We start from the raw sequence: 16,922 nt of genomic DNA, 5'->3' as shown, positions 1-16,922 counted from the left end.
TATTAAATTCATTCAATGATGTATGATGGACTGATGCATAAGCTACATACACAAAAAATCTACTGGTTCTTGGATAAAGGAATGTCTCTAATGATTAATTTACTCAAAAGTTCTAATACACTCTATTAATATATGCCCACCTAGCTAACTATGGCTACCGTAAGTTCCTTCTTCAGTGATATAAAACTCTCTTTAAAAGGAAAGGTGGTAGTTAAAGGAGTTTGGAACAAATCAGTTTAATTTCTTACTTCCTGTGTAACATAAGGTAAACTAATCAACCATCTTGCCAATTTGTGTTTCTTTATAAATTGGGATTAATAACTACTTACATTATATTGTCAGGATACATATGAGATTTTATTTAATAAGTGTTTAACACAGTATCTGGTACTTAGCAGGTACTCCCTTGATCTACTTATCCCTTCCAAAGATCTTCACAAAACATGACCATATAACATAGCATGTTTAGGACTATCTTAAAGAAGTTATACCTAAGATCATAACTGTTCCTTTTGATATACATAAAATAAAACTTATATAAATCTCTGCTTATTTCATTGGCACTATCCTCTCTATTTTTATTCAGCTTATATTATAGAAATCATTATTTTATATGCCAAAACTTTACATTCACCCACCGTTCCTTACTTTTCCTTTCTTTTAGCAGAACCTCAGCTTTGGATGTATTCTATCATGTATCTGCTTTGTCTGTATTTACGTGAACAGCAAAGCACTACTAGAGACAGTCCCAAAGCAAAATAGATTAGTATCATCATAAATTCATGATTATCAACTTCAGTTGATCCTTAAAACTCCTCAGAATTTCTAGGTTTACTTTTCTCAAACTTTTAATTCATGTCACTTTCAGCAGGTGATCATACTTCCAAACTTACAGAGAACACTAAAGCCATAAAACAAGAATTCCTTCAATTCCCTGCTACTAAAACTACCAACATCCACACTGATGTCATTTCCATCCTTTCTGCGACATAAGAGGTGTGTGTCTCCATCTTTCTCAGGCCAAACCTGAGCTCTACATTGCCCCTGCTCCTCACAAATCTCACAATTAACCATCCCTTCATTTACTCGACCACTTTCTAATCAACTGTATCATTCCTATCCATATTCAAATATGCTCTTGTCTCTCCAACCTTAAACATCTCCTTTGACAACACATCTTTAAGTTACCTTACCTATTCATTATGTCCTTTAGGTATAAAACAAGTTCCCACATTCTTAGGAAAACAATTTTACAGCCAAGGTAGTTAAGTAGCTGGTTTTAATCCCACTTAATCAATCAACATTTCAAATCAACGAGTAGGTTTTTGCAAGTCAATCCATTAGTGATATCCCTTGCTTCTAAAAGTCAGCCAACTGAGTACTTCAATGAAAGTGATTCTTCTACCTCCGAAGGTCCACTAATTCTAGATCTTTATGCTTCCTCCAAGCTCGACATGAGATCAGCAGTCTGTTATGCTTCAAGCTGGCATAGTCTTCTCTTACTTAGGTGGTAATAAATTCAAGCTTGTCTCCTCCTTTGAAATATTCAAAGTTGAGTTACCCCTCAGGTTATCTATACTACCAATCTTCATATTCTCATCTAATCGAATCTCTCCACAGAAATAAATTTCATTAAGTAACTAATACACCTAAAATAGGTCAAATATGACTGATCTCACTTTTCTGCCTAACAGCATCTGTTAGGGATAACCATTCCATCTTTCTTGAAATACTTACCTACCTTTCCGTTCATTTGGTCTATCTCCTATTTAGGTTTATTCTCCTCTACATAGTATCTAAATATAGGAGTTTTTCAAGACCTAGTTGTAGGTTTCTTCTCTTTTCACTCTATCTAGCTAGCCCCTTCAACTATTTTCTGAGGGAGAATTAAGACCAAATACTCTAAGGCATTCATTATGTGTATGAATTATCTTCTATGTATTTGGAATGGTAATAGCTGGTTACCATCTTTGAGAAAAGTCACAAAACCCCAGTTGAGAAAGGCTGCTCTATATATAACCTCTCCATAGACCTTCTTATTCTCATCCTGGTTTCAATTACTATCTCTATGCCAATCTATCAAATTTTTATGTGAAGCTTAGGATTCTCCTCTGAACTCTAGGCACCAAGTGCTATTCAAGATCTCTACTAGGATCAAACTCAACAGATTAAAAAATAGTAGTAAATATGGTCTTTCCTCCAAACTCTATTTTTTCAATCTTCTCTACATCTCAGAGATTAGCTTCAAATTTTTCCAAAATGCCAGTTTCCCTGGTAACTGGGGCCTTGTATTTCTTTTTATCATATCCTTAGTACCTAAAAGGCTGCCCGGTACATAGGCTACAAGAAAACTTTTTACTGAATAAATGAACCTAGTGGCTACAGCCAATATGAAACATTTGTAAAGTATTAAAAACACTTTCTGGCATATAGCAAATGCTCAAGAAAATGTTAAAGATTATTACTGTCTTCAGTAATTTAAAGGAAGAGACAATAAAACCGCTACAAGTAAGAAGTGACAGCAGAGTAAGAAAATTACAAAGAAATACACCTCAGAAAAACAACAAGACTGTGTAAATAATCATAGTTCTCTGAACATAGTAAAATAACTTGGGGAGTAATGAAAATCTTGCTAATGAGAACTAAAGAGCTATATATTTCTAGCTGCCTATCTTACAGGACATTCTTCTCTGTGTCAAGAAAACAGCGATCTATTTCCTCAAAGTGTATAACCTACTTAGGTAAAGAAATAGAAGAAAATGATGCCAAAGGCATGCTTCATGGTTTCAGAGTTCCTACTAAATCAAAGAAATTCATAACCAGTTTTTACTTTACATGGTGAATGTCAAATTATGCCTGCACATGGAATTCTGATATATAATTTTAGGATAGCCTAAAATAAGTTAATAAAGTAGGCTGATGTTGAACAAAGAAAGACGCTGTTTCTAAGAAGATGCTTTGACAAATTAAAGGCAGTCTCCAAATCAACTGAATGTTACATCATCTGAGAAATTAAGGGAATTTCTTACCATTAAAACAGTCTTGGAGGAATCACCAGGGTATCTGAGACTGAATACTCCCAACGCCCCCAAAAAGCAAAAGAAAGTAAATGTTGCAAGATTTCGAATATCTAGAAATGACTCTATAAGTGGTATTGTTCCCATGGTCCAATCACAGCAGAGTTCTGAAGGATTTAATAGAAGCCAAGCATTCAAAGGAAGGAGATAGTTAAAAGTTAGCTGCCTTGTAGGAGTTGGGCTTACAGCAGCTGGGTTATCAAACCTGTATAAAGAATGAAAAAAAAAGTTATTTAAAACACTTTGTAAACACAAAATATATAACATATAAATAAAATGTTGAACAATAAAAGCAATATTTTACACATAATCTCATTAAAAAGACAAAATATTTTTTACTAATACCTCACTAGAGGTATTTAGTCCTCACTAGAGTTCAAACTGTCTAACCTTTAAGAAACGTCTAGTTGAGACAAACTATGAAAAACTGTTTAAATGGCAACTAGGTTATCTATTTCTAGTTTATTATTAGAATAATTCAGACAAGTCACTATAATATTATGATACTCTGCATAAGTATAACTTCCTGATTAAAAGTAAAAAGAAAAGTTTTAAAAGTGTCATTGCTGTATGTGATGTATGAGTGTTTCTGAGAACACTAACCAATGTTTTTTCTGCATAAGATGGCTTCTTTCAAAAGGCACTAAATGCTAATAAAAATTATGCTTCCTAGAAAGAATTACTATGTTTTTCTTTTGTTGTGGACAGAGAAAACTGTATACCTATGAATTTTTCCTTTTTGCTTAGACTTCTAGGAAGCTGAAAACCAAATTTCCAGTATAGAATAATAACTGTATAGGCCTATGTAACATTTTATGTTCTACTTTTTCTCCTAGTACATACTAATATGAACTTATATCCTAATTTATATTTGTCCAGGCCATGATATATTACATGTACATTTCATTAATTTAGTCTGTTTCCTGCAAACTAAGGCAAATCATAGTCAAAGCATTTTTTAAAGTATATTTCAAATGAATAGCTTCAGATATTTTTTAGGCTACATTCAAAATTTTACTGGCTATGTTAATATATAGTCCTTTAAAAACCCAATTTCTCATTTTAAAATGAATGAGTTAAGAAAAATCAACCCCTAACATTTGTTTGACTTGGTCTTCTTAAAAATTCAAATGGCTGAGAAAAGGTAAATACTATTTGAACAAATAAGATCTTAAAAACCTTCATATTTGAGTATCTACATGTATGAAAAATAATAAATCTTGAGTCAGAACTTGAATTCTCAAATAACCAACAGAAGTGAATACAAAGCTTTTTTCCTATAATCCACTATTCAGAGTTCATTTTTATAATTAATGGTTTATTTAGAATAGCTAATTTAATAACTGTACTATAGAGAAAGAACACGTCAAAGCAAGTCAAACAATATTATAGTCAACTTCATAGGGTAATGTAATAGAAGAAAATATATATACACACATATCTTTAAATGCTTCTATTTGGAAAATACATATTTAGATGTAACGTATTCCATACAGCCATCCACAAATACATACACAAAACAAATACATTCATACCTATAAACCACATTTTCACACTATAGAACTGGAGATGAAAAACAGTTGATGGAAATTCTCTAAAAGGAATAATAAAAACAATAACACTGAAACTGAGGGTGAAGAAGGAACTATAAAGTATATATTTACAATTCAATCTATTTCACATATCTTACTACTTAAATGAGTTGTTCAGGGGTGCCTGGGTAGCTCAGATGGTTAAGTGACTGCCTTTGGCTCAGGTCATGATCCTGGAGTCCCGGGATCAAGTCCTACATTGGGCTCCCTGCTCGGCGGGGAGTCTGCTTCTCCCTCTGACCCTCCCCCCTCTCATGCTCTCTCTTTCTTTCTCATTCTCTCTCAAATAAATAAAATCTTAAAAAAAAATAAATGAGTTGTTCAATTTAGCATGGCTAGACTCAGAAGTAACAATTCATGAAATTAGAAAGTATTCTTTAAAGAAAAAAATGCTACTGAAAAGAATAATTATATGGAAAATGATACAAAGAAAATGTTTAAGGTAAGAGAGTTATCTGAATAAAATTTTATTCTAACCAGGGCCAGCTATGCACTATCCTGGACAGCACACGAACAACATTTTGGCCTTTTGTTAAAAAAAAAAAAAAAAAAAAGTTCTTGTATTTAATGTCAGATACTTTAATATAATTGAATAAGGAACTAGTATAAATTTCATTTTAAATTTTAGCTGAGTAAGGTGAAATGGAAAAATGCTAAATTTCAGAGCAGGACAAAAAGATGCAGATTGTTAAATTCAGCATAACTTTTGCTTCTAGCTTTAAACGCAAAGAACTGGACAAGATATATAAAACTTTTCTTAACACACTGAGCATCAGGCAAAGAAGGACAATGATACCTGAGGGAAGAAAAACAAATAAGGGAAACCCTACTTGGAAAGTTCAATACCTAGACCCAGATTTTAGTCTGTGGAGCAGTGAGGGGGAACCTAGTGGAGCCTAGTAGTATCCTTAGGTTGCAAAGACAGAACTGGGAGCCCTAGAAGCCCAGGGGGCTAGGGTCAGTGGGCAGAATACCAGAGAGAAGAAAGCTGCTGAGAAAGAGAACTCATATCTGTAGAGGGTCTCTCTCCAGTTTTTAGTACTGATGAGAACTGTTCAGCATAGGTATGTGAGGAAATACACAAGGTCAGTGTAGTGGGTTGAACCATGTCTCTCAAACATTCATATCTACCCAGAACCTCAGACTGTGACATTATTTGAAAACGTATTTCTTTGCCAATGTAATTAGTTATGTCAGGATGAGGTCATACTGGATTAGGGTGAGCCCTAAATCTAATGACCGGTGTTCTTAAACAAAGAGAGAATACAGAGAAACACACAAGAAAAAAGGAATGCCAAAGACTGCTAGCAACCTCTAGAAACTAGGAAAGAAGCATGGAACAGATTCTTCCTGAGAGTCTTCAGAAGGAACCAACTGTGCACAACCCTTGATTTTGGACTTCTGGCCTCCAGCACTGACAGAGAATAAATTTCTGCTGCTTTAAGCTACCCAGTTTCTGGTAATCTGTTATAGCAGCACTAGGAAAAATAATGCAGTTAGGAAAGTACCTCTCAAAAGAATTAGATAAAAATTCTCAAATACCATACAGAGGTGGGAATAGTTCCTCAGCAGCCAGAATGAAAATCCTCATAAATCACAGTCTATCAGATATAGTAGTCAGAAGGATCTTGTGTCAGTAGCAGAAGAAAATTAGCCCTACTGTAAATGCTGCTGTGGTCTCATTCATCAAAGATTAGAAGCATGGCTAGAAGATGAAATATTTCTCAAATAACTTAAATGTATCCCAGAACAAAGCTCTAAAATATTTATAGTAATATATTAAAGTAAAATGCACATATATGACATCTATTAAAAAACTGCCTGGCATGTGAAGTAGAAACATATAATCCATGAGAAGAAAAATTATTCAATCTAAACTAAGAAATTAGTTTATACTACTAATAAAATTAGTAGATGAGGCAATGAAAGCACTAGAACATGTAGAGACATGAAACATAAAAAGGCTTAAACAGAATTTCTAGAAATGGAAACAATATCTGAAATGAAAAAGAACTAGAAAAAAATTAAGGGCAGATTAGACACTGCAGAAAAAAGATTAGTGAACTTGAATATATTGCAGAAGAAACTATCCAAAACGAAAACAGGGAGAAATAGTTTTTGGAGAGGAATAAAAAGAGCATTAGTCTGACAAGTTCAAAAGGCTTAATATACATGTAATTGGGGTCCCAGAAAAGGAGAAGATAATAGAAAAATATTTCAAGTAATAGAAAAAAAATTTCCAAAATTTACATAAAGTAAAACCTACAGATCCTAAGCTCAATTAACCTAAGCACAAGACACATGAAGATAAAAGAACAGTGACTGGAAGTTTGTATCATTTGACCACTTTCACCCAAATTTTGTTATACAATAAATATGTCCTAGGGTAGTAATATGCAGCAGGTGACTATAGTTAATGATACTGTACTGTATATTTGAAAATTCCAAAGAAAATAAATCTTAAAAGTTCTCATCACAAGATTTTTTTGTAATTATGTGTGGTGATGGATGGACGTTAATACACTTATTAGTGATAATCATTTCTCAATATACATGTATCAAATCATTACACTGTATACCTAAAACTAATAATGTTATATAACAATTATGTCTCAATTTAAAAAAAAATAAAGAAACAATGACAAAGAGAAAATAATACAAGTAGACATACAGAAAAAGACACACTACACACAGAAGCACAAAAACAAAGATGACAGAGGATATCTCAGTGAAAACTGCAAGCTAGCAAATAGTAGAGCAACATTATTAGAGTGCTGAATGCACAACAATGTGGAATTCTACACTCAGAATTCAAAATATTTTTCAAAAACAAAGATAAAATAAAGATATTTTTATATATAAAAGCTAAAACAATTCAGCACCAGCAGACCTACACGTCAAGAAATGTTAAAAGAAAATCCTTTAGTCACAAAGAAAAATGGTACAAGACGAAAATCACATTGAATGTAAACAGTTGAAACACCTCATTTAAAAAATACTATCTGGGGTGCCTGGGTGGCTCAGTCAGTTAAGCAGCTGCCTTCGGCTCAGGTCATGATCCCAGGGTATCGGGGCTCCCTGCTCAGCGGAGAGCCTGTTTCTCCCTCTCCCTCTGCCTGCCGCTCTGCCTACTTGTGCTCTCTCTCTGTCAAGTAAATAAATAAAACCTTAAAAAAAAAAAAATCTGACCAAACAAAAAAGGAAGACCCAACTTTATGCAGTCTACAAGAAGTCAACTTTAAATATAAATATATTGATAGATAAAAAGTTAAAGGATGGAAAAAGAAAAACAATGTTAACACTAAGAAAAAGGAGATAAAGTGAATTTCTGAGTAAAGACCAGGAATAAAGTATTATCAGGGATAAAGAAACTCATTTAATCACAATCCTAAATGTTATGCACTTAATAATAGAGCTTGAACTCACATGAAGCAAAAATTGATAAAACTATAAGGAGAAATAGACAAATCTGTAATTACAATCAGAGATTTTAACGTCCTCCTCTCAATAATTATTAGAACAAGTAGATAAAAATCACTAAGAATATAAAAGACTTATCACTTAACCAATCAAGTTAAAATCATTGCATCATTAAGTTAAAATCATTATTTTCATTCTGGTGCTTTCATGAGTGTACACATAGGTCAAAAGCTACTAATTTGTACATTATAAATATATGCAGATTTTTAAAAAAATACTATACCTCAATAAAGCTGTTAAAAAACCTCAACGTAAATCAAAGACTTTCTGAAACACTTATAATCACTGAACATCAAGAGTTAAAGAAAGAAAGAATTAAAAAAAAGAAAAGAACCAGACTTTCATACCTGGTGAATACTGGAAGTTGGGACTGAATAACCTGGACTCTAATCACAACAAGTAATAGTGTACTGAACATCAAAACAATGAGTTTTATTAGTGTCTGCAGCATAGAAAATGGAATACTACTCTTTCCACGGAAAAACTGTCCAACAGTAGTCCATAATAATGGCAAAGTATACTGCAAAAGGAAAAAAAAGTTTTAAATAACAATATACTATAATGTTTTCTAAGCAGTATTTTCAAAATGTAAGATTAGATATAAATTGACTATAATTATAAAATCAATATGGAGCAATTTGTGGAACTGATAATGAATAAAACTGAGCCCAATAATCTTATCCAATACTGAATTATATTGTACAATATTACTGTATACATTTCCAAATTGCCTAACGATTCCATTATTGAAATTCAAAGAGTTGTCCTTAAAAAACTGAGCGAGTTATAAAATGTTAAGTAATTTTCAATGGATAGTAGGACAAAACATGCTGGTTTCTTGCAAATTTTTTGGTATCATTTTTGGTAAACACACCAATTTACATAATGACACATTTAGAAAACAAATTTATTATAAGAGAATTTAAGTATGATAAGTGATAGCAACAAAAAAACATATTTCTCCTTACCCCTTGTGCAATAAATACTTCATACACACAGCAAATTCCCACAACTGTTATTCCTTGTTCTTTACACAACGTTGCAACAGCAACTAAAACCACTGTCAAGGCAATTGGAGTCCATACTGCAATTTAAGAACAGAAAAATATAGAACTACACAAAACAATTTTATAATATCATAAAGAGATATTTTAAGTTAGACAACTATTAGACATTACTAAAAAAGTTTACTTGTGATTCTATTCACATTTATGTTATTTCCCACTAACCTATACTTTATATTTTAAAACATATTTAAATGTTGTAAGTGATTTTTCCTTTATGCACTCAAAACAAAACATCGAGATGTATAACTTGTACTAAAACTTTTTGTGGAGAAGAGAAACTTACAGGCTGGAGTGTTGTGACTGATGAACTATCAGTTTGAAATGAAGACAAATACTTTATTATGTAGACATCTATGTTTTATTAAAAACCTGAAACTGAAAACTACTGGGCAAAGTAGACTAGCATCTATTAAAAAAAAGAGTATAAAAACTGAAATAGGTTCATAGTAAGAGTTTAATATTCTTTTAAAAAATTTGCAATAGAATATTCGTAAGTTCTATTTAAACAGAAAACCTACTTCATCAACTTTAAGCAAACATCTACTAGTAGTAGTAGTAGTAGTAGTAGTAATTTGATTAAAGAAGAATGAATTGTGAGAGTAATTCTGGATCTACTACTAACTTGCTTTGTGACTGGGCAACTTTTCTGAGTTTCAGTTTTCCTACTGGAAAATATAATCTCCAATTCTCTTCCAGTTTAAAAGATATATTGTAGTATGATTGTGTGACCTTAGGTTTATTTATTAAGAACATTAATCAAAGTAATAACTTAAATAATTGACTTAATTCCAGGTATAAATAAAAAAACAATTTATGAATCTAATATATTTTCCTTTGTCATTTGGCTTAATACAGAAATTCATTTATTTTTGAAATTGTTTTCAACTTTAGAATACTCTATAGATTATAATTACTGAAAGGAAAACAACTCAAACTTTGAAACACTATTGGAGATACTCCGTATAATAGTATTCTTTCCCTCAAAAAAAAAAAAAAAACCTTCATATTCTAGTTAGATCAAAACCATCAATACGAAAGTAGTAGATTATACCGATGGGATATGAGGGCTGATACAATCATACCCATTTTTAAGATGAGGAAAGAATTTTGGAGGTCTAAAAAAATAGTCATGCACAATAAAGAAATCATGACTTTAACTTGGTTCTTCTGACATTAAATTCAGAGCTTCTTACTAGTTTGTAATTCCATTCCAAGACAGAGAAAGCAAACAGTTGCCTTCTGCAATGCTGGATTCAATCTCAGCAACTAATAGCTCTAATAAAGGCAAGAACTTTACTGAAACCAGTCACTTCAGTTCTTCAACTTTTGGTGACTATATTACTGTGTGAATATAAACTTTGATTTTATAAACAGATCTCTGTGGTTAAAGTTACCATGTGTGATTTTGTCCAAAACAAGTCCCCCTGCTAAATACATTAACAACAGTTGAAAATATATACATGTGTAAGTATTGATTCAATTTCAATCATTAAAATCCTTTCCAACACAAAATACAGGTTTCTAAACTGATTTTACATGTGTAAAGATACAAACCTCCAGCAATCACATATTCTAAGTTATTTTAAGTATCTGCTACATTTTGTGGGGGAGATAATAGTCAAATAAGTAAAGATATATTTGCCAAATGATGACCTAAGTGTTATGAAGAAAAATAGAAGGTGAAAGGAAGCAGAATGGAATGGGAAAGATGAGTGGTGTACTGATGATATTTGAGCAGAAACCCAAACTAACAGAAAGGAAAAAGGCCCTGAGGTGAATCATGCTTTAAAAAAAAAGGGCATGGGTCATTAACAGCCTAGAATTTAAAGTGATCAAATAATTACAAATTGAAAAACTTTGCACAGGATAACATACATTAGATAAAACAGTGAATACAAAGATGATAACAAAACTGTTTATGGTCTTAAGTGTAAAATTACATATTGTAGAATATGAAGTATTATGGGAGCTAAGAGGATAGAGAGAGGTTCAAAAGCAGGGTCAGCATCTTTTTAATTAGAATTTAATTGTTTAATTGTTCACTTGGTCATTTGCTAAATAAATATAATGAACACCTACTGTATATAAGGAACCATTCTAGGAAATGGAGACAGAAACCTACCCATATTACAAATCTAAGAACACACTAAAAGTATTTGGCTAAATCACTTATTTCTTGAACCTTAGTTTACATTAATATAAAATTAGGCTCCTTATCATCAGTACTTTGGGTCTACAGTGAGAAAATTCTCCAAGAATGTAGGAAAAAACCTCAGAGTTAAATTTTAAGATCAACCAAATATAGGTTACCATTATATAAAACCTCTTTCATGCCCACTGTTCCCATACTTCTAAAAAATCATTTTTATTGCCTGGAGCTTGTTTTCTGCTAAGAGCTGGCATTAGCAGGATTAAAGACCTAATTTGTACAAAGCATTTTCCAGGGTGGGCCACATGGTAGGGACTCAATAACAATAACTCAACTATGATCAACACATAATAAAAGTTATATTCTAATAAGCTTTCAACTTTACCTAAATAATACAATTCACAGCTTTACTATAGAAAGACAACTGAAGTATTGGTACTTGTATCATTTATAGATAACAGTACATGGAACTAAGAATGACTCTAAAACTCCCATATTCTAGGGTAATTTTTTTAAGTTAAATCATACAGAATCTGTTAGTCATGATAAAATATAAACTACACACAAAAATTTTTTTAATATTGACAATGTTGCAATATCATGTTCGTATGTCCATACATGCTAAAGATAAACCCAAGTGTGGCATATATTTTATAATAGATATATAGAAAAAAATTAAATGTTAGACACTCACCTATGGAATTATCTGGTCCTTTTGATTTGGTATATGACAAAAATGCAGCTAGAAAAAAGATAGAGGACAAAAGTTCTGCTCTTCCTACAACACCTGTTACCTAAAAAGGGAAAGGGAGAGGGGAGTTCATATTAATGAAGAGCCTCTTGAAAATTTAACTACCACATATAATAAGAATAGCACTTTAGAAATCAAACTGCCATAATTTTTCAAGCACACATTTCAGTTTCTTAGACATTCTTTGAGTGCCCTCATGTGGTGAATTTGTATATCTTCCATAAAAATAAATTTACCAGTGACTCTAAAACAGTTCTTTGATTATTATTTTGAAATAATTATAGATTCACAGGAAGTTGCAAAAACAGGTACAGAGAAGTCCTGTGTACTGTTTACCCAGCTTCCCTCAACAGTAACATCTTACATAATATTAGGACAATATCTAGAATAGTTCTTAATTTAAAAAACAAACAAACAAACAAAAACCTAAGACCTTACATATTTTCTTAAAATACATGCATTCTTAAAATATAAAAATATTCATAAATTCAGTAAGTTCTATCTCATAATAAATGTGTAAACTCAAGATAATAAACTTTAAAAAGTCCATTTTTGGGGTGCCTGGGTGGCTCAGTCAGTTAAGTGTCTGACTTCAGTTCAGGTCATGATCTCAGGGTCTTGGGATCAAGCCCTGCATGGGGCTCCCTGCTCAGCAGGGAGTCTGCTTAGCCCTCTCCCTCTGCCCTCTGGCTGCTTGTGCTGTCTCTTTCTCAAATAAATAAAAGTCCTTTTTTAAATTCTAAAAATTTAAATATAAAACCCTCAAACCTCTTCCTTTATTCTGAACTCACTGTAAAATTTAAAACAACCTATCGTTTTTGTAAATGCATGGAAAAATGTCTGTTCAACTAGACATAAAAAGGTTGAAGACAGTGGGAGAGACACACAAACCCCTTCCAATACACACACACCCATTCAAGCACAACAAGAGTTCAAACATACATTTTTTTGCTTACAACTGAAAGCTTGTAACAAAGCAACTGAACAGTCCTTTTTGCTCTGTTGAGAGGCAATTTTGGGGTTTCAAGGTTATCAAGAAAAATAAAGTTATAATTTAAGTACCTCTTGGTATGTAGGGGCTGACAGACATACTGGCAACAGCAGAGACAGCTCACAATTTTGAAACGTGGCAACAGACAAACATGAAAATACTGAGTATCTTCACTGGTTAGAATGTTTTTTTATGTTTACATATATTTTGATATATGTTTATGTGTATTTTCATCTTTTATTTAAACTTGTCTTATTTTTTTCTGTCCTTTGAAACACACTAAGAAGTTGACAAATATTTTAAATCTATATTCATAAAAAAACAATTAGCAAGGAACTGTATTCATTTATCCTTTCATTACTCATCTTGAGCAATTTTATCTTATGTCCTTAAATAATAAATGTTTATGTTTCAAAACTTGCTTTAAATTTAAAAATTTTAGGGGCCCCTGGGTGGCTCAGTTGGTTAAGTGGCTGCCTTCAGCTCAGGTCATGATCCCAGGGTCCTCGGATTAAGCCCCGCATGGGGCTCCCTGCTCAGAAGCCTGCTTCTCCCTCTCCCTTTGCCTGCGGCTTCCCCTGCTTGTGCGCACTCTCAAATAAATAAATAAGATCTTAAAAATAAATAAATTTAAAAATTTTATATAGTAGGAAGTCAGACTCTGTACACTAGAAAGTTAAGACGTATACTAGTTTAAAAATCTTCAAATATTTTAATTAAGGCCATGGTTAAATTTCTTTTCTTAAAAACATATACCATTATAGTCACTATGTAGGCTTTGTTAAAAAAAAAAAAAAGAAGAAAAGAACACTGATTTACAGTTTTACTTACTGCTTCTGTGTGTATTGGGTGCACTGCAAAAAGTAAAGAAGCAATCATACTACTCCTGTTGTCCAGAAAAAGTTTGCAAACTTTAAGAAATATCACACTAACCACAGCATGAAAAATCATATTTAGGAGATGATATGACATTGGTTTCAGTTCACTAAACAGATAATTTAAACGAAATGTCAATACTGTTAAGGGACGGTAAGACTTGTGGCTTCTCTCCTAAAAGGAAAAAAACAATCATCATCATTAAAATTCCATGGTCCTTTAGCACACATAAATTAATCTTTGCATTTCCTATTCAAAGTATCTACATTTGGCTGAGATATAGCAATAAAGTAATGAACTGCTCCAAGGATAACACAAAACTAAAAGATAGTTTTATAATGTGTTTTCCTATTTCCTTAGTCCCAAAACAAAGGCAATTTCCTCCTTTTGCAAATATCCCATCCCATCAACAGTAGAGGAAGAACATAGGACTATTAATTCCTCTTCAATACACAGATTTAAAAAAATAATAAAGCAGGACAATAGTGGCATTGATCAAATCAGAACACAGGATTCTCTCCAAAGCCTACTTTCCAATCTATTACTAATACAAGCATTTATATAACTGCTGGCCAGATTCTCAAAAGGAAATATAGGAACAGAATGTTTACCAGCTCAGTTTTAATTGTGAAGACTCAGAAAAGTACTAATTGTTTTATGAAAAACACCTTCATAATATGTAAACCTGAATATATTAAACCAAAAAACCCCCAAATACTACACAGAGAATAATACAAAAACAAAAACTTTCTTAGAATAACAGAATAGATACCTTTGTTATGGTAGTCTTTACTGGCAATAAATCAAATTTTATGTGAAGCTGCTGAATTTCTTTACAAGCTAGAAGTTTCATTTAACCAGAAATATTTTTACCATAAGACAAAAATCAAACCAGATTTAAGAATAAAATGCACAGGACAAAAACACATAAAATATTATCCTATTACTTTTTAAAATTTTATGTAAGGGCATTCACAGTCAGCTTCTTCACTCTCATACCTCTTACCATATTTTGCTATAACTCTGGTATTACAGGTGTCGACTTAAGCCTGTTTATCCCCACTAGGGAACATTAGGAACCACAAGGAACAAACATTTCTCAATTTGAAAACAGGAACATTTTAATATCTCTGTATTGACTACACATGACTACACATGCCATGAGTGATGTCTACCTAGAATGTTCTTTGCTGCTTAATTTTTGTACATCATTTGATTTAGCTCAGGCATACAAAATTATTTTTAAGGCATTATACTGAGCTGACATGATGTGTATCCAAAAGCAAAAAAAGGCATGGAAACCTTTTGAGTGCCTGAAATGTTACTGTAGTTCCACTGGGACATATTTGCCAGTCAAAAGGATGAAGTCTGAAAGTGCAGGGAATAGGTTATTTTTAACTGTAATATACATAATTGTTTTGTTAGGTCTATTAGATGTACAGTCACAGGTAATGGCCAATTAATTAAAAAATAGATTAATTATTAACATAACTGATTATTCACACAATGCATTAGTAATCTAAAGACTCCACTGTGATAATCATCAGTGTAGTAGATAACAGATTCTTCTGTGAAAATGTAGTAAAACAGCTAGTTCTATTACAAACAAAACAATATAGATCATTATTAAATTCAGATATTTTAAAGAAAAAACAATTATTCATAGTATTAGTTGGCAATAGAAACATAAGCATGAATATAATGAATAGGCTAATAGTTCCCTATTAATGTGAATCTCCATATAGCAATGGCGAAACAAAGTGAAATGGGATATTTGCAAAAGTTACCTTAACAAAGATACTTCATAGGCCAAATGGCAGAAGAGATGGCTCATTACAGCTCAACCATGGCTGTGCCAGGGAATCACTTGGATAAACAGAAAAAACCTAATTCTCTACTCCTCCCTGCCCCCAAAATTCCACAAGAACAATAAAAAAGCAAACACAAAAGGAACAAGACAAAAATACTGATGCCTACATCCCATTCTGAGATAACTGTAACAGATTTGAGTAGAGCCTTAGTAATATTTTTTTAAGTGCCAAGCAGATTCTAATATGTAGCTAGATTTATAATCCACTGAACCATTCAAAAACAGAGTATAACATAGCTAAAGAATGGGCTTACTAAAGAGATAATCTAAACACTAAGAGTGCCAGAGGAGTCCAAAGACCCCTACTATGTCAGTATTCATACAGCTCAGGAATATGTCCAAAGCCCAAAATGTGTCTTTAAGATCTACACTGACACAAAAATCCTTATGAAGGTTTGGGCACTCACAGATAGGCTTCCAGGCTATCATTACTTGATGACATCAACCATCTGATCTCTGAATGTGCTAATTTCAGGCTGGTCACGAAAACTTGTAATACCTTAATACTACTCAGAATAATTTTTCCTTAGTGGCACATTTCCCTACAGGAAGAGAATCCGCCCATCAGAAAAAAGGAGGAAGCAACAATCTCCACCATATATTGTTATTCAAATTTGTTCATTCATTTTTTTCTGAGTTTATGAGTACTTTTCTTAGTGTGTCCACTTATAGGAGCTCTGAACAAAATCATATTTTCAATCTGTAAAGCTGAGGAAGTCACAAAACATTGCACTGACACCACGGTATGGTAACTTTCATGAGATCCTTAATCTGGCCAGCTAACCTTTCAGTTAAAATCTCAATGTCATGATTAAAATCACAACAGATACTAGCTTAAGTTGGGGAAATGGACACATATTTCTAAGGGCCTCTAGGGATAAAATGTAGGGGTAGAAGGAAATAAATGGCCTAGAAAATAATGATCTCATTATATAATATTTTTTCTCATTGTCAAATATTCATTTCTTTTAAAGGCTAGAATAGGGTGAGAACAGGAAGGTTACAAGAAAATAAAGTCTGCTTATTTAACAAGAAAAAATACTTCTTATGTGCTTGTGACTAGAGGAAT

The 16,922-nt window shown here is 32.4% G+C and overlaps 1 protein-coding gene across 8 annotated transcripts in view; it reads right to left on the bottom strand.

The window, feature by feature from the left end:
* TMTC3 (transmembrane O-mannosyltransferase targeting cadherins 3) overlaps positions 1–16,922 on the bottom strand; it is a 91,569-nt gene that overhangs the window by 61,088 nt on the left and 13,559 nt on the right. For all 8 annotated transcript variants that reach the window (XR_004300899.1, XR_004300898.1, XR_004300900.1 and 5 more), the window contains exons 3-7: positions 13,939–14,157; positions 12,060–12,159; positions 9,118–9,233; positions 8,497–8,669; positions 3,030–3,282 (exon numbers count right to left, since the gene is read on the bottom strand). Coding sequence is in view for 4 of the 8 variants with exons in the window: in XM_032416144.1 (XP_032272035.1) it covers positions 3,030–3,282; positions 8,497–8,669; positions 9,118–9,233; positions 12,060–12,159; positions 13,939–14,157 (861 nt within the window). In the remaining 4 variants the exon portion in view is untranslated. The remainder of the gene's footprint in view (positions 1–3,029; positions 3,283–8,496; positions 8,670–9,117; positions 9,234–12,059; positions 12,160–13,938; positions 14,158–16,922) is intronic.

This window comes from Phoca vitulina, unplaced genomic scaffold (assembly GCF_004348235.1).
Source record: "Phoca vitulina isolate PV1807 unplaced genomic scaffold, GSC_HSeal_1.0 scaffold19, whole genome shotgun sequence".
NCBI lineage: Eukaryota > Metazoa > Chordata > Mammalia > Carnivora > Phocidae > Phoca > Phoca vitulina.
The sequence above is the reverse complement of the archived record's forward strand: the minus strand, read 5'-3'. Positions and strand labels throughout refer to the sequence as shown.